The sequence below is a fragment of the Canis lupus genome, chromosome 24 (genome assembly GCF_011100685.1).
Source record: "Canis lupus familiaris isolate Mischka breed German Shepherd chromosome 24, alternate assembly UU_Cfam_GSD_1.0, whole genome shotgun sequence".
Taxonomy (NCBI): domain Eukaryota; kingdom Metazoa; phylum Chordata; class Mammalia; order Carnivora; family Canidae; genus Canis; species Canis lupus.
This window is the reverse complement of record NC_049245.1, coordinates 19,562,230-19,585,938: the sequence shown is the minus strand read 5'-3', so window position 1 is coordinate 19,585,938 and position 23,709 is coordinate 19,562,230. Positions and strand designations below refer to the sequence as shown.

Genomic DNA, 23,709 nt, shown 5'->3' with positions numbered 1-23,709 from the left:
GTGTTGCCATCATAGCGGAGCCTGCCAGCATCCTTCGCTCTGTGTCCTCTGGGCTGCTGGTCACACTCTCGGCCCTGGCATGGGATTCACCTGGGCTGACGGCAGGATGGGGTTTCGGGCCCCTCCCTCGGCTGCTCCCAGCATGGAGTTTATGACAAAGCAGAAGAGAGGCAGGAGAGGAGGGCAGGAAGGTAGAAGGAGGCAGTTGTCCAATTTTCCAAGAAAATAGATTTGTTCAAGTGAGAAACTCAAATGTCAGGCTTAGGAAGGCGGCGTTAGGTTGAATGACTACTAGTGTCTCGGGCAGAACTGTCAGCCCGGGAGGTGTCACATGATTACTGGGACTCCACATGATCACTGTTTGCAGGGGGCTGGTCATGTGAATTATCTGGGTTGGGGAAGGCAGGAGAAGAAGTTTCTAAAGATTGCTTATAGCACAAATGCTGCCAAAGGGAAATTCTAAAACGATGCCAGTGAAGTCACCAACCTGTGTTCTTGGAGCCAACGTGAGGCCTGTTTCCTAAAACAACCCCGCTGAGGGAGATTTGGAGCCTGGGAGCTGGGCTTGGGGCTTGGGGACACCTGGGTAGCCCGGCTCTGCAGCAGCCTGCAGCACCTGGTGCAGAACATGTGGGCTCCTTGGGTGGCCCCACCGAGGTCATGGTCCTCTGGGTCCCCTACTGGGTGGACCTTGATGAGCTCCCACTGGCTCCTCACTCTGGCCTGGAGGAGGCCAGGCCACGTTGGGGTTCAGGTGTTGGGGGACAGCTGGGCTCTCCAGTGACCTTCTGACCCTTTGGTAGAGGGGGGACATACTGGTAGCTCCTGTGTACTTTCCTAAATGGTGAAGTTAATCTCACTTCCTCTTTCTTAAGAAGACATAGGGGGTGGGGGGGCACTTGGGCCTCAATGGGCTCAGGCTGTTGGAAGTTTCCTTAAAGCCATGGTGTTCTCCAGGTACTTTCTGGCCATTAATTATTCCTTTACCAATTCCCTGGAGACGCACCGTGTGATTCATTGCTCTATTTGTAGTCATTCAGCGTGTACAAAGTCCTGATGTGAACCACATGTTGAGAGAGAAGGGAGGAGAACCCACGTCTCTGAAAGTTGACTGTGCCGAGTGCCTGTCTGTGTCATCTCCTTAAGCAGCAAGGCAAAGCACGAGTTGGCTGTTACCCCCATTTTGCAGATGAGGAAAATTGAGTCCCAGACTGGAGAAGTAACTTGCCTAAGGAGTATGTGGCAGGGCACCGGGATTCTGAATCCAGTCCTTCTGGCTGGGTAGGCTCTGAGGGAAGAACTTTACTGACTGAATCAGGGTGACTTTAGTCCAGGCTGGAGGGAGCGAGAGGAGCTCCCTCCAGGCCTAGATGGAGGTGCGTGAGGAGTTCCTCTGGGGCAGAAGTCCTTCCCTGAGTCACGGTCGTCTCTCAGAAGGCACACAGAGGATGGAACAGCTCACAGGAGCGATGTGGCTTCCACCAGAGCCCCCCATCTGGGCTGCCGAGCTCTGGAGCCCCCAGAGCTGGAATATTCCTCCTTGCATCTTCCCGATGCCCTTTGCGACAGATGGAGAGGGGGTGTGTGAGAGGAAGGGAGTCTAAAACTGTTGTACGGAGCCCACACACACTCGCTCGCTGCTTCCAATGGCTCCGTGCGACAGGTTATTTTCTTATTTGTAGAGTCTTGGACTGATGGAAGGTTCTTCTTCCCCCCCCCCCCCCTTTAAATGTGCTCAGATTTCTGGCCTGTCAACACAATGCAGATCATGTCACTCCCCGGCTCAAAACTGTTGAGTGGGTCCCAGTTTTCTCCAAAAACACTTGAAAAGAAAAGTGCAGCAGTGTGCCGGGCCTCCTCCCTGACAGGCCTTGGTTCTCAGCCACATGTTTTCCAAAAAGCTGACCTGAGATGCTGCAAGACAGCCAGGCCTCCTCCCCGCGCACTACGGCTTTCCTGGCCGCTCGCGCCCATTGGCACCTGAGGCCTGAGGAGCCCAGAGTTGTAGGATCCCAACGTGGACCCTGTTTACTCCAAGCATTCCCCAAACATATGAACACGAGGCGTTTGGCTTGTGAAATGCTCGTGAAATGCTCATTAGTACGCGGCCTAACCCAGTTTGGTAAACACTTTGGTACAAATCCGGGCCCTCAGCTACACTCTCTCCTCTCCATGCCTTCGCTTACGCTATTCCTGCCATCAGAGCTGCCCTTCCCTGTACTTCTTTATCTTCCTATGCCCTTCCCTGTACTTCCTTATCTTCCTATGCCCAAGCCTATTCCTCCTTCAGTTTGTACTGCCTTATGATCCATGGGAGCTCTTCCTTCTCTGAGCCCTCCCCTCCCCCACCCCCAGGATTTTTATCCTGGCCCTGATTGAGGCTACTTGTTGCACTCCTTTTCTTTTAAGGATTTATTATTTATTTATTTATTTATTTATTTATTTATTTATTTATTCATTCATTCATTCATTCATGAGAGACACAGAGAGAGGCAGAGACACAGGCAGAGGGAGAAGCAGGCTCCTCTTGAGGATCCTGATGCGGAACTCGATCCCAGGACCCCGGATCACACCCTGAGCCAAAGACAAATGCTCAACCACTAAGCCACCCAGGTTTCCCTGCTGTCTCCTTGTTTTATCACCATGTGCATACATGATCAGCCCCTGGCAGCCAGGGGGTTCTGGATTTGGAGCAAGCAGAGCCTAGTGCTAAGTCCCAGGCTCGAACCTGGAGCCCTGGGTGTGAATCCCTGCTCTACCATGTATTGGGCAATCTACTGCACTCTGTGTCTCGGTTTCCTCATCTGTGACATAGAGATGACATTAGCAACTCTTGTTTCAAGGGTGAAGTCCTTGTACATGCACGTGTAATGCATGTAATGTGCCTGGCATATAGTAAGCACTCGGCACGTGCCAGCCAGCCTTGTGGCCACAGTTGTGTTCTGTTCAGATTTCCTCCTCTGCAAAAGTGGGGCTGACTTTTGTCAAGTACCTCGCACAGCTTCTTGCACATAGCGGGCACAACATAACAAAAGCTGTTACAGGAGTGAGTGCAGCTCAGTTTGGGGTTTTTCCCTGTAGCTTTGGGGCCGTAGGGGGAGGGACAACTTGAGCAGAACCCCAGGCTGATGGGATTTAATTGTCCTTTCCCGGGACTGAGGCTATGGGCGCAGGCTGCCTCTAGGTGTCTCTGTCCGGATCCACAGGTTTGGAATCGTGTGTTCCCAGGCCCAGAAAACCAGAGGAAGCCTGGGAGAGCTGTTGGTGCTCTCACTGAAAAGCTTGCTGTGCCCCACTGTGGGAGACAGCACGGGACTGGTGGGCTCGCACAGCAGATCCACTGCAAGGCCCAGGTAGGACACTGAGCACCCTCTCTTCCGGCCAAGGCTTTTTGAAACTGGGCTGTGCTGGAAGTTTCCATCATTAAAGCCAGAAATCTGACAGGATCCTGAAATCCATGGAAAAATACTAAAGTAATAATAATGGAAACCATTGTTTCCAGCCACTTGCTGGACTCAGCACTTGGCCCGTGTGATCCCGGTGGTGCTCACAGTTAGCCTGGGTGCTGTGCACGGTTATCAGATCCATTTGACCAAAGAGGAGACTGGGCTTAGAGTGGTGGAGTAACTTACCCAAGGTCACACAGTAAGTGGCAGAGTCCGGCTGATAACCCAGATCAGCCCGACTGTAGAGCCCAGGCTGCTAAGTAGACATCTCTTAGCCCTGTTTGACAGGTAGGGAAACTGAGGCCCCAGGGTGCTGATATCCCGTTCTCTTGGCACTTCTCTCATATTTCTATCAATCGCTGAATCGTCCCAGGAGGCGGAAGTGGCGGATGTTCCCAAGATGGGTTTCCGTCCCATGCTGGAGAAGGAAGACTCTATTTTCACAGCTGAAACTGCTTTCCTGTTCACTTGGGTGTTGCTGGGGCAGGTCTTCTGATGGAGCCCTCCGCAAGATGGCTTTCCCCTGCCAGGTGTCTGGCCAGACCCCTGGCCAGGCCCTCCATCCAGAGGGATGTGGAAGAGCCGAGGTGGAAGTCAGACATGATACGAATCGGCTCTTTGTGTCTGTAGGATTTCCTGGCACATCCATTTGGGGGCGCAGGGTGTGAGATGGCCGCAGATTGGAGCCAGGAGCCAAGGGGATCAGGAGGGAGATGGGGAGCCAGGAGAGCCATGAGCCTCAGCCTGGAGAGCCGGCCGGAGCGCTGGGGGCTGCTGCCAGGCCCGTCCCCATTGCCACCCTTCTTTAAAGCCGACAGTGTCCCCCAGAAATGGAAGCCCACGGTGGAAAGAAATAGTGCCTTTGGTGCTAGGAGTGAGCTGAGCCTCGAATCCATGCTGTCCTTCCCTTCCTTACCTTTTCGTTTTGGAAAATTTAAAACCTAGACAAAAATGAGAAGGAATGGTGGGAGGACCCCTGGCTTCAACTGATCTATCATTCTTACTGTGCCTGCTCCTCACTTTACTGGGGGTGGAGGGGTCGAGGGACATTTTAGAAAACAAATGCTAGACATCAGCTGTCACTTCAGCCGTTCCCACATCTCTCGATGTGCCCTGTCGTCTGACGCTCACTGTGTGCCAAAAAGTGTGGAGTCCTTCACTCACATTTCACAGATAAGGAAACCGAGGCTCCCGAAAGCCAAGTCGGGCTCCTCCCATGGCCATGTAGCCAGTGAGATTTAAAGCCAGATCCCAGCCTCAGTTTACTCTTAACTCCTTTACTATTCTCGTTATGATCATTTGAATTATAAATATTCATTTAACAAATATTTTTGAGCATCTACTATGTGTCAGGGTGGCTCTAGTTGCTGGGGATACAAGCATGGGTAGACAAAAACACCTGTTCTCATGGAGCTGACGTTCTAGCGAAGAAGCAAAACAGACCCAAGTAAATATTGCATGAGGTGGAAACAGGTGCTATAAAGAAGGTAAAACAGGACAAAGGAATAGAAGGTCGAGTGGGGACAGAGGGAGAGCCTTTCTGAGGAGCGGAGGCCTGAATAACACTAAAGGAGCAGCCATGGGAATATCAGAAGAGCAAGCCACACAGGAGTGGCAAGTGCAAAGGCCCTGAGGCTGGAATAAGTTCCAGGAATAGCAAGGAGTCAGTGAGGCTGGAGTGAAGGGAGATAGACAGTGTGACAGTTGGGAGAGGTCAGGGCCAGACAAAATAGGGTCTGGTTCACTGAGCACTGTGACATTGACCATGCCAGGCCATGTATAGAATCAGTATGCTATGTATCACCTCATTAAATTGTCACCACAGTTCTGTGAGACGGGAACTATTATTATACCTATTGGACAGATGAAGAAATTGAGACCCAGAGAAGTGCAGTGACTTGCCCAAGATCACACAGCCTATAAGTACAGAGCTAGGATTCGAGCCTAGGCCCTAAGTGCTTCAGCATCCTCATCACCGCTTTCTTGCTTCCATTCTTGCCTCCTCCCGTCTCATCACCCAGAGCAGCTGGGTGAATCAAATCCTCTTTGTTCCTGCTCCCAAGTTCCTGGTTCCCACTGCACTTAGAATAATACCAAATTTCTTACCATGATCCATGGGGCTTGGCATTTTCTGGACCACATCTGTCTATTTGACCTCATCTCATACCACACTCTCCTTCGTCTGGGGGCTTTGGCCACAGCAGCCTTCGTTCTAGTTGTCTTACACACCAGCTTCTTTCCTGCCTCAGGGCCTTTGCACATGCTCTTCTCTCCTATACCTTTCTTGTCTCTTGCTTCCTTCAGGTTTCAACAGTGACCATCTCGCCTGGTCAGAGATGCCTTTCCCAGCCACCCCATTCTGAAAGCGGCTTCTCCTTGTTATTCTCAGTCATGACAACAAATTTGTTTCTGAGCACTCCCAGCCATTTCTATATTTGTGTCATTCTTTCAGCCTTGTGTTCCCTGCTAAAATGTAAGCTACATGAGAGTAGGGACTGTTTTTGTCTTATTCGCTGCTGGGCCTCTTGAGGCCTTTGCACAGGGGCTGGCAGCAGTAGGCAGGTTAATACATACAGCTGAATGAAGGAACAGGTGGGTGCTACGATCCCCATTTTCAGGAGAGGGCTCAGAGCCTTCGGGGCACACAGGCAGCAACCCTAGTCTGAAAGCAGAGTCATGCCCTGACGACTACACAGTCTCACTTCTGTGGTTGGGCCATGCCCACTGCACAAATCCCCACCCATCTTGCTGTCATAGGGATCCCCAAAGCATCAAGAAGCACACAAATATCAGGGTCAGCCCGGGTGGAGGGAGGTAGCCAAGAGACCCCACATTTGTACTTAAAATTCTGGCTACACAAAACTGCTTGCCCCGGTGTAGACACTGTGATGAATGAGCTGGCAACCCATGAAACGTGATGCCATTAGTGCTCCAGTCTCTGGGCAGGGTTTGGTGTGGAGGGCCCAGCCTGAGGTCAGTCGCTCCCAAAGAGCCATTCATTGCGTGAGTGCCATCCAGTTCAGCAGGTGAAGATGCAGGTGGAGTCAGATTGCTCGGCAGCCCCACGACCTCGGCCAAGGGACTGTACCTCCCTGAGCTTCAGTCTTGTCCTCTGTGAAATGGGAGCAGTAACGGCCCCGCCTTGCTGGGTCCCCGTGGAGATTTGGCGAGGCCGGTCGTGCTCCTGGTAATGGTGATGTGTGATGCTTTCCCATCATGGTTACTATCGCTGTTCTTATTGCATGGTCATCTTTTCCTGGTTTGGGGCTGGAGAGAACAGGTGGGACCTCCATTCCATCATTCACTGGCGGGAAGACCTGAAACCCACACGCTGCCCCTCTCAGCCTCAATTTCTCCTTCTGTGATGCGGAGGCAACCTTGGTTGCCCTCCTATTGAGCTCCTGCCATCTCTGATGCTCCAACCCAGATGCCTGTCTCACTCACCCTTTGTCTTTATGAGACCCCAGGCCCCCTCTCTAGCAGGGGAGGCAGTGGAGTGGGTGCTTGCTCTGGGGCCCATTGCTGAGTTCGAATCTGGCATGTGCCACTTACTCTGTAAGCATGTGCTCTGGAGCAAGTGCCTTTCCCTGTTTTGAGGCTCAGTTTCTCCATCTGCAAAATGGAACCTGGAACCACTGTTTCCTCTCACACGGGGAACTGTTGAGGGTTAAGGGAATTAAGAGCTGTGGAAAGTGCTTTGTGAGCTGCAAGGAGCGCTATAAAAGGCATCAGTGGATAGTGTCAGCTTGGGGAAAAAGCTCATCCAGAGACTGTCTGCTGTCGGCAGCAGAGTGTGCTGAAGCCTTGGCAAATGTCATTTAATAAATGCGTGTCGCTTTTAAGGGGGCCTTTATCTCGGCTGGGAAAATGTGTGCGATCCTTGGCAGCGTGAGAATCCAGAAGCCTGAGCTGGAGGGGACTCCATCATCACAGGGAGAAACGATCGCTCACCAGCTCTGGGAGCAGATTTCTCTTTGAGTCCTGCCTCTGCCCCTTCTCTGCCTCTCAGGGTTACAGCCGCCTCACCTGGATGGGGGTTGGTGACAACAGCACTCCTCTCTCTGGGCTGCTCAGGACAGTTACGTGGGGGCTCCCTGTTATGTGACCTCATGCATATGTGGTACCCATGGGAGCATAGCTGGGCAGCACTGGGGCCTGTCCTAGAGGAACCATGTGGCATGTGGTAGGGAGGATGCATGCATTCTCAGCCTTTCCAGGCCCCACCTTTGAGCCTCAGTTTCTCCATCTGCAAAATGGGAAGGTGAGAAGAAGGTCCTTAAGTCACTGAGGCACCAAGCACAGTGGATGGTGTAGCTGTGTCCCCTGTATGTTCTCCCTGCCTGAGAGGTCCTTCTGGGCCTGGTAGATACAAAGGACACATATTGAGAGTTCTTTCCCTGCTGCTTGGCAGAGAAGGCCACACTGCAGGCGTTGCTTCATCACCTCCAGGTCCCTTCGCCACCGAGCAAAAACTCACAAGGTTCTTTGGCCCTCCCCGCCTCCAGGCTTCCTAGCCAGCAGATGCAGCAGTGAGCAATCTCATGCCTGTGTTGGGGCAGAGCAGGTTCTGCATTGGAGAGAATCCTTAGCTTCTCAGTCTTAAAACCATGATCATCCATCCTCTCCTTTGTCCTTAAATGTCTGCAGCACAGTAACAGCTGCCCGGCATTACATGCTTCCTCTCTACCAGGCACAGTACTAGGCTCTTCACATGCATCAGCCTGTTTTATTCTAGCATGATCCTAGAGTTATTATCATCATCCCCATTCTACAGATGGGAAACCACAAGTCCAGAGGGGTCAAGACCTTTCCTGGGGTCTCAGAAGTGGCCGAGTTAGAATCTAAATCTGAACATACATTCAGCGAATACCAGGTATTGGCATAAACCTGGAGCATATTGCGGGGAAAAAACTAAGTGTCTTCTCTCAAAGGGCTCATAAGTAAGTCTAGGGTAGGGAGGTGGTGCTAATGAAATCGGCAAATACCTAGGTAATATGTTGGGTGGTGGGTGATACGTAGGAAAATAAAACAGAGCAAGGGACACAAAAGGGATAGTGTTTTATACAGAGTGGCTAGGGGTGGCCTTTCAGGTGGACCTGAGGAGGTAAAGGAGCCAGAGTGTAGGTATCTAGGGGATGAGAGTACCAGGCAGAGGCAGCAGCAGGTGCAAAGGGCCTGAGGTGAATCCATTCAGGATCTCGCACAATTGAGAGCAAGCTACTGTAGGGCCCTGGCAGCCACCAGAAGGATTCTGAGTCTCACAGTGCAGTGAAGGCTGCAGGAGGGTTTTCAGCAAAGAAAGAGGTTATCTGGCTTAGATTTTAGAGGCTCCTCTAGCTACAAGGAGAGCGTGTATTGTAGAGAAAAGGAGGGGAAGGCACAAAAGGCCAATCTGGAATCTGAGACAAGGATCCAGGTCAGGGACAGTGGTGCGGTCAGGTGGCTAGAAGAGATCAGAGTCTGGCCAAATCCTAGCAGTGGAGCTGGCAAGATCTGCTCATAGATGGGTTGTGCGACGTGACAGGGCGGGAGACCATCCTCTGTCCAGTTCTTTGAGCCACTAACCTCCGACCCTGGGGAGAGAGCCATTGGTACCTCCTTGTTTACAGATTGCAGAGAGCGGAGGCTCAGAGAAGAGGGACTTTGCCAAGTACCCCCGCTGGGGATGAGACATACGGGTCTTCTGGCCCCAGAGCCCTGATTCTAGACTGCTGGCCCTGCAGGGGTTCTCCTGCTGTGTGGAGGGGGTGCCAGGGTCTGCGCACTCCCTGCAAGGATATGGTACAGTGCCCAGAATTGCCTGGAGTCGGGGTGGAGGAGAAAGTAATGCAAATTACTTATGGACGAGACCCTGTGCATCCCCATTTGTGCTGGCTCCAATGCAGCTGGGGTTGTGCCTGCTGCAGCACGACAGGTCTGTCCACGGCACCAGACCTCTGCTGGTGATAGCCTACCGTGCGGATGGCACCTGAAGCCCATCCTGGCTAGCCCCAAGCACCTGAAGGCTGGTCCCGGCTAGCCCCATGCACCTGAGGCCCATCCCCGGCTATCCCCATGCACCTGAAGCCCATCCCCGGCTAGCCCCATGCACCTGAAGCCCATCCCCGGCTAGCCCCATGCTCCTGAAGCCCAGTCCCTGGCTAGCCCCATGCTCCTGAAGCCCAGTCCCGGGCTAGCCCCATCCTAGCTGGCTCAAGGCCGGCGAACATGTCCTAAGGACTCTGCCCTGGTCCCTGGATTGTGCAGAGCTCTTCCTCTCCTCTGCACCTTTGCTCCTATGGGTCCCCTTTCCTGGAATGCTTTCTCATCTCCCCAGCCTCTGTCAGCCTTCATGACCCCACTCAGGGGCCACCAACCTCCAGTAGGTCTCCCCACATCCCACCCCTTTCCCGAGACCCTATCCCAAGCCCCTCTTCATTCACTTATCTCTGTACAGGTGGTCATTGCCTATGTCCAGGACTCTGCCCCACAAGGGCCAGGACCCATTGCCCTCCGCTTTGTGTCTTGTAGCATCTAGGACTGGGCCTGGCATGGGAGTGGGGTTCAGGAGGACACAAAGAGCCAGGCCACCTCCAGAGAAAGTCAGTGCCTCGCTGTGGCTGTTGGAGGCCTGGCAAACTTGCATCCAGCCCTGAGCCCCGCCTCTGGGAAACCATAGGATCCATAAGCCATCCACCAGGCAGCCCTGCATGGATCAGTCCCAGGGACTGTCTGCTACCTGCCCTGGGCCATGGGTTCCAGACTTTGGGCCTGGCCTCTTCACCACATGAGCACGTAGTAAGCATAAGCAGGTGCCTGAGACCAGCTGCCATGCCAGGCCTTGCCCACCAGCAGCTGATGGCAAACCTGAGGGAAGTGGCTCTTCCCCACCCCCCCACCACCCTTATGTGTGGAAACCCATGCATGTCAGACACCTTCGCAGCTGGGCACGTGGATACACAGATGTTATGCCAACAGTGGTCCCCACACACACTGTTGTCCCTGCCCACAACACTCTGCCAGTGCACACACTCACATTCACACTCGTGTGTACACCACTCCCATCGCACTCAGGCTCCCCACACACACACTCTCTCTACACATGCCTACACATGCACGTACACATCCCACTCCTATGCTCCCCTGCCCGCACACACATTCACAGGCAGCCCCGTACTCATACCCCTCCCAGACATCTGCTCACACCCTTGGGCACGGACACACCCTCTCATGCCACCGACATGCTCACACATACCCAGGCCGCCCACGATTCAGATACTCTCCCGCACATAGCTCATACCCCCTTGTGCCACTGTTCACTGGGCACCATTCGTGCACACTCTTGAGCAGCCCTGTTGTACTCACCTGCACACATGCATCATCTCCTGCACATACTCACAGGTGCACACGCCCCTTTTGCCCAGCACATGTGTGCACATATGTGCACACTCCTGCATCTGCATCTGCACACTCCTCCACACTCTTGCATTAAAAGCACTCTCACCCACAACCCTAAATCATAACCCAGAAGGGGCCAAAGGCAGCCCCTAACAAGGTGTGTGTGGGGGATCATAAACCAGCAGCTACCCCCACGAGAACAGCCAGGAATGGTCGTGGATAGGGAAGGGGCCACTGAACTACTCCTGCTGTGGGAGCCAGGGGTTGTCTGCACCTGACCAGGGTCCTGAGCCAGAGCTGTGGCCATGGCCTCCAGGCCCCTGGGCACCTTGAGTTTGTGGCGATCTGACAGTGGCCTCCAGCCTGTCTTACAACAAATACAGGGAGCCATCATCACCCACTGTGCTGACTTCTCCTGTTAGAAAAATTACTCCCAGGTTTTATTTCATTAAACTTTTTTCCAAAAGAAGTAAATACTCACTGAAAAAACAGATTTCAATATATTGTTTTTTCAGTGAATATTGTTTTTCAGTGATATTGTTTTTTCAAGTGAAAAAGACAATGGGCCAACCCTGGGCCTCATTTCCCGGACATAATGTACCTCAGCATCATGGTGTTTGTCACTCTAGACCTTTGTCTCTAGATATTCCAGGGACTAGTCATATCTGCAGATGTTTCTTGAGCATCTAATCTGTGCCAGATACTGTGTCAGGAGCTGGGGAAAAACATTAGTGAACACACAGACAAGATTCCTGGAGGGCAGGCTCATTTCAACAGTGAACATGTATGTGACAGATGTATTACATGTATAGATTTTCCTTTTTATAAAATAGGATAGTGTAAATATTTAATACTCCTCCAGTTTAGGAAGTCTGAAAAATCCCCAAAATAGAAGGAAAAACCCCTCAGTTTTAGATTCATGATCCAGAGAGTGTGGCGTTTTATGGCCTTGTATATAGTACCTTGCTGTTGTTTATTTAAAAAGAGTTTTATTTTATTTTACAAAGTCATAATCATACTGAAAGCACAGTTTTTCTTACTTTTTTATTGCACAAGTCATGCAAACAGAAAGCATAAACAGGAAAATCCCTTGTAAATCTACTGCAGAATTAACCACTACTAATCTTTAATATGTACTTCCTTTTAAACTTGGAAGCCTGAGATCACACTGAATGTGTCACTCGGTCACTGTCCCTGATCTCATGATATATTTTTGTGTTGATAATTGTGATTCTACACCATCATTTTTAATGGCTGTACACTTGTTCCTCATAGGGGTTTACCATCATGGGATCGATCAGTCCCCTTCTCTTGGACGTTAGGATATTTCCAATTTTTTATTTTTGTGAGAACGCTTGAGTGAACGAAGCAGAATGTTTGCTCATGATCTTAGTTATCTGAGTCCGATTTTACATTGTTTTTACTCACTCATGTTTTAACTACCTCAAAATGTTGATTGCAGTTACCTTTGATGGTATTTTATGAGATTATGATTGTGTTTTTGTTTTTTTCTAAAGCTTTACAACGAACAGGTTTTATTTGCATAATCACAGTGTCGTTTAAAATTATGAAGTCCAAAAAATGTCCACATTACCAGTTTTCCTGGTGGTGGCTTTTTGGGCTTACCTGTACTCCATGTAAGGGATAGGCCGTAATTCATTTAGCCATCCCCGTCTCGACTGTCTGGGTTTTTTCCCAACTTTTTCAAGATCGTCATGTGGGAACCCCACGCCATGTTTGGGGCTATGTCCTCATGGAACAGCCCCGCAAAGGCTGGTGAACAGCTTTCACACCTTTGGTACATCCTGCCAAACTGCTTTCCCGAGAGGATGTTCCAATTTCCACTCCCACCAGCAGCGTGCGAGAATGCCTGCCCAGCCGCCCTCTTCTCCTGGAGACGGTTCAGGCCCCTGGACAGCGGCTCTCCCTGCCAGGAGGGCAGGAGAGAGCAGGAAATGGTTTTGTCCGCGATGCCAGCATGATGACCCCAGGCCCAGAACCGCAGGAGTGATTTTTAACAAGCCCGGTTCCCAGAACAGAACCTGCAGAGAAAAAGAAAAGCAAGCAAGCAAGAAAAAAAACCTCTCTGCTGGAAAAAACACACATATACACAGATTAAAATAATATTTGGCACTTACGTCGCACTTTTAAAATTCTTCAAACGCTTTATAAACACTAGCTAATTAATTAAGCCGCCTAAATCTGGCTGCAGTTGGTGGAGAGAGCGCAAGAGGAGCTAAAAAAAGGGGGGGGGGACCAGCCCTACCCAACTCCAGATTTTATTGTCGCCTGCCCAGGGTGTGATTACAGGCCTCCGGCTGCACCCCAAGAATAGCCCTGCTCCAACACGTTGCACGCCTGGTTCTGCAGCCATCTCCTGCTCGCGCCGCTCCCCTCACCAGCTGCTGACTCACGGCCCTGTGTGGTGTTATTGATAAGGATAATAATAACTGGCATCTCTTCTGCACACCCAGGGGCCAGGCACGGTCCCGGGCGCCCAGTTCCCACGGTCTCCTGGGTATGCCTGTGGCAGCTCCATTCAACAGATGAGCAAAGACTCAGAGAGGGGCTTTGCCCAGGAGCAAGTGAAATCCCTCCTTCCTTCATTCATGAGCGTTCATTCAGCGTGTATTTATTGAGGGCCTGGTGTGTGCCAGACACTGTTCCAGGCAGGGGGTTGGAAACAGTTCCTTGTGGATGCTACATCCTGGTGGGGGGGGGGGGGGGAACATGACAATCAAGGATATAAACGTTAGATCGGTGATGATAATGGGAACAGAAACTAAAATTTACCCAGCACCCATGAGGCAGGCAGTTATGTCCCACTGTGTCCTCGTCCTCATGACCATCCCGTGGAGCAGACACCGGTACCCTAGTTGATGGATGATGGGATGGAGGCCCAGAGAGGGTGGGTGCTGAGCTGGCTAAGAGGGACACCAGCGCTTGGGCCTGCGCTTCCCCCAGGCGGCATTTCCAGTTCCTCCAGTGTCCCGTGCTAGAATGCAGACCCACTGGGGTTGTTCTTGGCTGCATGCTGTTGGCACCTGCCTGTGCTGTCTCAGGGCTGCTGGCTGCCTCGGTGGGCCTCCTCCGTGTGCCTGTCACACACCTGGCCACCAGCTTCACCCCGAGCCCCTGCCCCCCTGTGGGCTCTGGTTTCTCCCCTGTGAGGGTCGGGCCACCCTCTGGCTGCAGCTCTGCCTTTCTGGCACATTCCAGAAGAACTGGGTGACCTCTAGCCTGGGAGTCAGGACTGGGACAACAGGCACAGGGGTAGAGAGGCCTGTTCTGAGGCCCCAGGCTTGCCAGCCATGAGGGCAGCCTGGAGTCGGGGGGCTTCCCAGCCTTTAAGCGCCCTGTCCCTGCCAGCGGGTGGTGTCAGGCCATGGGCAGGTGGCAGACTCCGAGGTCTCTCTCCTGCCCAGCCAGAGCCAGAGGGGGCTGCTCAGGGCATTGGCTGCATCCTTTCTGGTGTACAAGGCAAAGGTGACCTAGGCAATGTGTCAGAACAGGACAAGGCGACACTGTGGGTCAGCGTGTGAGCAGGAGGAGATAGATCGCCCTACCCCGGGCTGCCACTACTCCCTGCCTATCTTTTGTCTTCTCTCCCCCCACTCCATTCCCCTCACTCACTGTCCATGCCTGTCCATGTCTCTCCCTCAGCGTATGTCTGAGGTCCCTCTCTCTATCTCCCTGTCTCTGTGTTTCTCCAAGGGCCTTATGATCTGTCCTCTCTCCCCCCCACCCTACCTTGCTCAGAATCAGTGCCTGGGTGCACTTCGACCTGAGTATCTCAGCGGCTTCTCCCAGCCACTTCCCACTGCCTGGTCACCTTCCTGGTGTCCCCCGCCCCCATCACCACCTAGTCCTCTGTCTCAAGTGCCCCACTCCTCTCCAGTTTGGGGCTCAGGCTCCTCCCCTCCACCACTCCTAGGGAGCCTCCCAGCTACCCAGCCTGGAAGCCCTTGAGGGCTGACATGTATCCAACCCCTGTGTGTCCCCAGCATCCAGTACGGCCTGGCCTGCAGGTGCATCAACAAGAGCAGGAATGAAGTTCACACAGCAGAGCCTCCCCCTTGTATCATTTATTGGTTGTGTAATGACAGTAGTAGCTTCCCTGTGCCCCCAGTGATACTAAGTAACTTCTACGTGCCATTGCACTTTCTCCTCAGAACAAAGCAGAGGGCTAGCGGTTGCTCTACCAGTCTTGTAGATAAGGAAACTAAGACTCGAAATCAATGGATAAATTCAGGTCACGTGTAAATAAAAGGCGGGCCACGTTTCCGGCCAGGTCAGATGGCTCCAAAGACTAGATGCTTCTTTTGCAACTGTCCCTGGCCGAGGCTTGTCGTTTGGTCATGCCAGAGATCCATCGAGATGGGATCGCAGTAACTGTTTGACAGATGAGGAAACTGAGGCTTGTGAGCCCTGAAGGATGTGCTCAGACCAAGGGCAGCACTCCCATCCACACCCATTTCCTGTTGGATGTTCTTGGCCCAAGGGATGGCCATTGTCACAGAGCAGTGAGGCCCAAGCCAGGACTCAAATCCAAGTCCTCCCACCTCACTACTCCACTGCCTGGACGCCCCCCAGCTGCTCGGTGTGGCTTCCCTCCCGGGGATCTGCTTCCTAAGCCAGGCCCCAAAGAGAATCTAAGCTCCCCGTAGAGCCCCACACACATCGTACTAGCCCCCCAACCCCGACCTCTGAGCCACTGCCCCGCTGTGCCCCTTACATCCTGGTAGGTTCAGAGCCCAGGTCAGACATGATGCTTCCGGAGAGGGCTCAGGCCCTCCAGCCTGCTCCCTGGCACATCATTAACCTCAGTTTACTGGGTTTTGATAGGGTCTCACGTCACAGGCTCATTGTGCCGTGTACATGCAACATGCTGAGTCAAGGCCTGCTCACGGTGTACTCAACGTGCTGTTGTGGATCAACCCTTGAGGAAACATGCAGGATCACATAAGGATGGATAAATGACTACTTTGTTTCCCCTCCAGGTGTGGCAGGTGAGGCAGAGCTGCAGGTGATCCAGCCTGAGAAGTCAGTGTCTGTCGCAGCTGGAGAGACAGCTACTCTGCGCTGCACCCTGACCTCCGTTTTCCCCGTTGGGAAGGTTGAGTGGTTCAGGGGGACCGGGCCAGGCCGGGAGTTGATCTTCCATTTCAAAGGAGGCCACTTCCCCCGAGTAACAAATGTTTCAGACTCTACAAAGAGGAACAACACGGATTTTTCCATCCGCATCAGTAACATCACCCCGGCAGACACGGGAACCTACTACTGTGTGAAGTTCCAGAAAGGAAACCCCGATGTGGAGTTGAAGTCGGGACCAGGCACCCTGGTCACTGTGAGCGGTGAGTATGGCCTGAGCCTCCATTGTCCCCTGGTTGTGACAAGTCATTAAGAATGCCCTCCATTGTCTGAGCACCAGCTAAGAATTGGCTGTTGTGGTGGGTGCCCCTATATCAGCCTCTTCCATAGATCAGGGAAGTTGAGGCCTGGGGGGTCGTGCTATTTGCTTAGACTAGAAAATGGTGGGAAAACATAGAACCTCAGTTTGCAGGCTCCACAGCTCATACCTTTTTCAATCCTGACCAGCCCTCTGGTTCCAGGGATGAGGGACTGGAGGTCTGAGTGGCTTGCCCAGTCACAAGGTCTGACCTCAATCCAAGTTCCAGAGAGCACTCCCCTCCATGTGGCTGACTCCTCTCTCTACTCAGCACTTACTGAGCACCTGCTGTATGCACGCTCTGCTCTGGGTGCTGGGGAAGCAGCAGGGAACAAAACAGACAAGGGCTCCCCTCTCATGAAGTGTACATTCCCTCCCTATCCAATGAGGACAAACCCATCCAGGGTGGAGAGAAGGAAGAATGTGTTTCTTTATTTTATCTTCGGAAACATCGCTCTGAAAAGACATTCCTGAGAGGCAAAGACGCACTGTTTACCCTGACAGCCCTGGTTGGAGGAGATGCCAGAGGTTTAGCATTTGCTGTGGATCTATCCAGAAAACCCTCATGTGATTCAGAGACTGACTCACGGTCATGGCAGGCTCCCAGCAGACCTGGGGCATCTCAGAATGTCCTCACCCAGGGCAGAGGTGCCCCATGTGGGTGAGGAGGGTTTCCCTGTTGACACAAAAATGGTCATTTAGGGTTTTCTGCCAGAGGCCCAGGGTCCAGAACCCTGGGATGTCAGCACATGAAGGCCCCATCCAGCCCAACCTCCCTTGTACAAATTCAGAGCCTGTCATGAGACGACAGCGTCTTGCTCCTGCTCATGTATCCAGTGAGTGAGGAGATCATTCCAGAACCCATCTGATTCCTGCAGGTTCCTTCCTGCCCCAGCTTTGGATACTGTTTCCATGGAAGAGCCTGGTGCATAGTAGGTACCGCATAAAACCAGGTTATACTGACCGTTTCAATAATAAGCCAGTATTTCTCCTTTTCATCATTTTTCCAAAGGTTCAGAATGCTATAACCCTCTCCTTTAAAATCCTGTATTCTGTTCTTCAGCAATATGCATTTAAAAAAAGAGTCCTGGGATGTGGGGAGGTGGGCTAGCCTCTCATGCCCAGATCAGATAGACATGCCAACATCTCATGAAGTGTTGAGCCTGTTCCTGGGGGACAGCTCCTCACATGTAAGAGCATCAGGAGTCTTTTCTCATTGTGTGATGTTGCTCCTTCACTGAGCAGCCTGGGACAGTGGCCTGGACAGAGCAGAGGGGCCCCCACAATCCCAGCAATACTGGGCACCCCATTCCTGGCTCTGCAAACTGAGGATGATTGGGAGACACATCCTGGATGGTGTCTTGGGCTCCTGAGCCAAAGTTCATATTCTAGATTCAGATGTTGGAACCTCACATCTTCCCTCTGTTGCCACAGGGTCAGCAGGTCTGGGCACCCAGAGGGACCCCTCCCCATAACTGCTTACAGGGGAGAATGTCAGAGAGCCAAGGAGGGTGGTGGTCACTGTCGGGTTGGAGAAGGTGGGATGCTTGCTCTTTTGTGGCAGTGAAAGCTAAGGGCCGCAGGAAGCCCCCCTGGGATGCAGTGAGGGGTGAGGAGCAACCCCTTTGTTTGCCTCGGCCTCAGTTTTCTCACTTATAAAATGGTGATAATTGTGGAGTCCTCCTTTTAGGACAACTGGAAGATCTGAGGCTCCGTCTGCATCACCCAGCAAGGAGAGGTAGCCCCAAATCCAGGTGTTCCTTCAGGGCTGTGACTCTGCTCCCTTTGCTGGACTCGTTTCCTTACCCCAAGCAAGTGAATCAGCACGCCAGCCTTGGCAGCACGTTAGGGGGAACATAGTGAGCCGGAGGAGGGGACAGACCCTCAGTGAGCCCTGGGTGGTGGTCCTGCCAGAACTGTGCGACCCTGGGCTAGCCTCAGTTTCGCTCAGGTCCTCCCTGTCCCATCTGTGACCTGGCAACAATCAGGCTGCCAGTCAGAGGTCTGAGGATCGGAGAAGAGGTCCAGAAAGTTCCAGATGTGGGGGTTAGGTGATTTTTGGGCGTCAGAGGGCGTGGCCAGCCCCCACAGCCTGGGCTCCCACCCAGCTCTGCCTTTTGGCTTGTGACCTCTGATGAGTCATCCCCACATTGGGTCCTGTGTCCTCATCTGTCTGTGACTGTGACAGCGACAGCATGACCCCACAGAGCCGCTGCAGGGACTGAACAAGCAAATGCCCGTAAAGCACTTAGAGCAGGGCCTAGCAGGTGGTCAGTATCCCACGAACATGGCAGTGATATGCCCGAGCCACAGGACCTTGACGGGGTCACCCTTCTTCCCAGGCCCCGAATGTAAGTGGGGTTTGGGAACCTTTCAACCTGGGCTGCTCATTAGAATTGCCTGGGGAAAAAAGCTCTCCAGACCCTGGCTCCCCTCTACATATTCTAACTTAATCAGACATGAGCCTGGGCAGGTGAATTTTTTAACTAGTCTTGAGGATGCTAATGGGCAGAAGAGCCCTGAGCTGGATATTCAGAGATCACAGAGGACACGTTGAATTATTTTTACCCCTGACAAAGCTGGCTCCCTGAGCTACCGGGACTGGGAGAGGAGCTTTTGGTTGGTTGGGTGCTTCAGAATAACCTGAGCCGGTGGCAATTCCTGGGAAAATGAGCACCAGTGGAGCTGCCAGGACACCCTTCCAAAGAGCATGCCTAGGGCCGAGCTGCTTCCTGTCCTCCAGCCCCAGGAGGGGAGCCGACACCCTGCTCAGATCTGAGTGTCACTGCTAGGGGACCTTCCCGTCTTCAAGCACATGTGTGTCTGAGCAGGTGCTGGAATCCCCACAAATGCTCGCCGCTCAGCCCCAGAGCCCTCGCAGCCTCAACACACCAAAATGTCACGGACAAAATCTGTCCTCCTTCTTTCAGAATGCTCCCAGCTCTCTGTAAATAGCTAATCTGCAGGAATACGCCTGTGATCTCGTTTGTGTTTTGAAAGCCAATTCGCCAAACTTGTTTCCTGAGGGGATTATTAAAAGAAGAGGGAGAGAATCATAATTTGCTGGTTTCTGCTGCTTTTCTCATTTGGGGTTTTGCATGGCAGCTGCGGGGAGCAGGCTTTGGGACTCTCCTTGTGTTTCTGCTAAGCTTTCGCTTTGCCTTCTTACTGCCAAAAGAACAAATAGGTAGTTTCAGAAGTAGTCACGACCAGATCTTATGATAATAATCATAGGTGTTGCTTATTAAGCACCTACTGTATGCCAGATTCTGTGTTTTACATCCATCCTCACATGTTACCAAGGTAGTGTTTGGATCCACTTTGTACCAAAACAGGCCCAGAGGCACAGGAAGGAAGAACAAAGAAGCTAAAATTAATCAGTTGTATGTGTGGTGAGATGAGCTCTGCCCTATATTCACTGCATGCATGCCCTGGACCAGCCGTGTTCCTCCCGGAGCCTTGTCCTATTAACGGGACCGTACTGGGCACCCCCCTTAAAAGGGCTGGCAGAGGGATGAAGAAGCTGAGGGGCGAGGAGAGACCAGCCCAGAGTCAGATGGCCAAGATGCTGCCCGTGACTGGCAGCTGAGCACAGCACCTCATCTCTCTAGGGGCATCCAGGCTGTTGGTGATTTCATGACTTCACTTATTCAAGTGACACCTCCTTCCCATGTCCTCAACATGTTTGATGAGTTTTAGGAAGTTAAATATTCACAAATGTAAATATTTATATTTCCTGTGTTTGTTATACAAGGTGTTGGGTAATAATTAACAACTTGGAGGTACCCTATAGGACCTTTTATGAGTAAAATGCCCCCCCCCTTTGATTCACTAATGTGGGTGTGCTTTCAGGACACGGGACAGCTACTGCCTACTCGTAGTTCTGTATTTCTGTCCTTGAAATTAAGCCATGACTAAGAAATTAATGACCTTTGGCTTCCTCAGCACATAATGATCTTGGTTTTCAACCCAAAACTGACCCGAGAAAAGAATGCAGATTCGAAAACATCCCTTCATTCCCTCCCTCACGGATTCAGGGGTAGCACAGATTATACCCTGTGGAATATTTGTAAAAAAGGGTGAAAATGAGAGGAAATTCATAAATACCTGAACAGAGAGCTCTGGGTATAAATTAGGTTTGGGATAAAGATAGATCCGTGTTTCGTTCTGAGAAGCATTTCCATGTTAAATTCCAAGCAAAACTGCATCATTGCCTCACTTGCCCCTCACTGCAACCCCAGAGAAAGAGAAATGCCCCCGTCCCATTTCACAGATGGCGGAGCCGCGCTGTGCCATGGCCACACCTCTGGTCAGCCAGCCAGCCTGGTTCTGGCTTCCATGGGGTCCTGCTCCGCCCCTGCTTCCCCTGTAAGGAAGCTGCACAGGCTCTCTGAGGTTTCCAGGGAGGCAGCGAGGAACCCTGGATACCAAGAGTGAGAGCCATCAGAAATGTCCTTCCTGTGCCCAGATTGCTGGGAAGTCACCTGGCAGAGGAGAGAAGGGACTCTGAGCTCAGGCCTGGAACTGCACCTGAGCCCCTGGGCCCAACTCACAGTTCAGCTCTGGAACCTCGTGTCCTCCTCTGTTGATGAGGAGATGACACTGCCCTCCTCACACTATCAGGAGGGCTGAGGCTTCTCCACAGTGTCACACGTACGGTTAGTGCTGTTGACTACCGTCATGCTTACTGTTCATTGATGCTCCTCTTGTAGCCAAACCCTCTCCCCCCGTGGTGTCCGGCCCCACGGCCAGGGCCACGCCTCAGCAGACAGTGAACTTCACCTGCAAGTCGCACGGCTTCTCTCCCAGAAACATCACCCTGAGATGGTTCAAAAACGGGAATGAACTGACAGCCTCTCAGACCACTGTGTACCCAGAGGAAGACAACGCTTCCTACAGCATCTCTAGCACAACCAAGCTGGTGCTGGCCCCGGGGGACGTTCGCTCCCAGGTCATCTGCGAGGTGGCCCACGTGACCCTGCAGGGGGGCCCTCCTCTTCGTGGGACTGCCAACTTGTCTGAGACCCTTCGAGGTAGACGCCCCTCACCCTCAGCCCAAGCCCAGGTCTGGCCCCCAAGCCTAGGAGCCTGCCCCTCCCCCACTCTGCTCCAGGCTTTCCATTGCCTGGAGTCTGACTCCTGACAGACCCTCCCAGTCACCCTGCACCTGGATGTACACTCACCTCCCCGGTTTCCATGGCAGCTGCCTGGTGAACACCTACCATGTGCCAAGCACTGTGCTAGGTAGTCTGATTTGCTTTACCATAGCGCTTCCAATTATTGAGCACCTGCTGTAATCCAAGCCACCGCGTGCTTGGTGATTTCATTTGTTTTGCTACAGTTACTCTGTTTTAACTGCCTGCCAGGTGCTGTGTGTCTTGATTTCACTCATTCTTGCCCTAATAGGAGCTATCGGTCCTTGAGCTCCTACTGTGTGCTGGCACTGTACTTAGGGGTGTCATTCATATGCGAAGACTGCCCTCAGTATTTGAGCACCAGCTGCATGCCTGGCAGTGTTCTGGGTGATTCCCTTGCTGTGTGGTGGGAGCTAAGTTCTCGGCTCCTCCGCTGTGATCTGTTTGTTCCATAAGGTCAGAGCTTCTGCTCTGTGCTGTTTCAGTTCCGCCCACCTTGGAGGTTTCCCAGCACCCCATGGCAGGGGACCAGGTGAATGTCACTTGCCAAGTGAAGAAGTTCTACCCTCAGCGCCTACAGCTGACCTGGTTGGAGAATGGAAACGTGTCCCGAACAGAAACTCCCTCAGTGGCCTCCAACCTCCTAGAGAACAAGGATGGGACCTTTAACTGGACGAGCTGGCTCCTGGTGAATTCATCCACCCACAGGGAAGATGTGGTGTTCACCTGCCAGGTGCAGCATGACGGGCAGCCTGCAGTCACCAAAAACCATACCCTTGTGGCCTCTGCCCGCCAGAAGGACCAGGAAACACTTAAACCCGAGGGTGAGGCCTCAATGCCGACTGGCCTGGCACTTTGAATTTTATCTTTTTTTAACATTAAAAGTAGTCATTTATGTTTATTATGGAATAATCTAGAAGTCTTGTAGATACAAAGTAGAATTTTAAAGTGAGTGCCCCTTGCCCAAAGCCTACACCTCAGGAGGGACTACTGGTAAGAGTTTGGTACATATCTTTGTAGATCTTTTTGACAGAAGCATACATTCGAGAGAGAAGGGAGGGAGGGACATTTGTCTGTTTCTAGCTTCCTGCCTCCTGCTCCTGCACCTGACTGAGATTGTCACCATGCCAGGCCAGCCACCCCCTCCCGCTGTTCTTTCTCACCTCAGCTTTGTCTCCCTGGCCTCCTTTGCAAGCCTGCAGCCCTGGAATGGGATGGGGGCTTCAGAATCTTTGCGGCTTATCTCAAGTAGAATCACTGCGGTAATGAATGACCTTGCACAGACTCTGTTACATGTGCAGCTGTTTCTGGGGGACGATTTCCCCAAGAGCATTTCTAGGCCAAGGTCCATGCCCACTTAAGACAGTGACAGCCCTGCCTCTCTGTTGTTAGAGTGAGAGGTGTTGGATGTGATTTTTCTCAGCCCCTTCCAACCTGTTCTCAAGATATCTCTCTTCAAAGTAGCAGCACCTCGTTGGCATTTTGGTGCCACTATGGAATATTCCATCACTTGTCATTAGCATGGCTCTGCCTTGCACCTGGCTGTCCTTTTGAATGGATTACAATAGAGGCCATTTCTTTCCTTAGTGCATCTCTAAGGGAACAGGGAAGCTCTAGGAGCCTTGGGGCCCTGCAGGGTGACCCTTTGATGTCACCGATGCCTGGTTTTCATAGGATGAGCACTACACTAGGAGATAGGACATGTGGATTTCGACTCTGGCTCTGTCGCAGATGTGCTGAGTGACCTTGGACAAGTCACTGTCTCCTCTGGGCCTCTTCACTTATTCATGGTAGTGTCAAAGAAAATGTGCTTGACCCTTCAGCTTTAAGACTCAGCTGCTAAGGACCATGGTTGTCTTGTTCAGCATCGTAGCTTCAGGACCTGGCACATAGTGGACACTCAGCACATACTCTTAAAAAGGAGAGAGTGAGTGACTTGGTTGATTGTTTAGTTAGCAAGTTAATCCTCAGAGCTGTTCAATGAGGTAGAGATTATTATTGGCCTCAATAACACAAGAAGAAGTCAGTATATAGAAGGAGGTTTGAATGACTTGCTCAAGGTCACACAACCAAGTGCACTGATTTGAACCCACGTTTCTGCAACTCCGAACCCTGCTCCTGACAACCCACAATGCACTAGTGCAGGATTCCCTACCTGTGCCCTGGCGCCAGCCCTACCTACACAGTCTCCATTACAAGGGTCCCGAGTTCAGAGCTCCTCTGCTCAGGTCCCGGGCACAGATGAGTAGACAGCTCCTGAGAGCTCTGTAGAGTCCAGTAGTCAGCTGCACGTCTGCCAGTC

The 23,709-nt window shown here is 52.2% G+C and overlaps 1 protein-coding gene across 3 annotated transcripts in view; it reads left to right on the top strand.

The window, feature by feature from the left end:
• Positions 1–23,709, top strand: part of SIRPA (signal regulatory protein alpha) — a 41,614-nt gene that overhangs the window by 3,043 nt on the left and 14,862 nt on the right. For all 3 annotated transcript variants that reach the window (XM_038571808.1, XM_038571809.1, XM_038571807.1), the window contains exons 3-5: positions 15,824–16,177; positions 20,985–21,305; positions 21,893–22,231. In XM_038571808.1, coding sequence (XP_038427736.1) covers positions 15,824–16,177; positions 20,985–21,305; positions 21,893–22,231 — 1,014 coding nt within the window. The remainder of the gene's footprint in view (positions 1–15,823; positions 16,178–20,984; positions 21,306–21,892; positions 22,232–23,709) is intronic.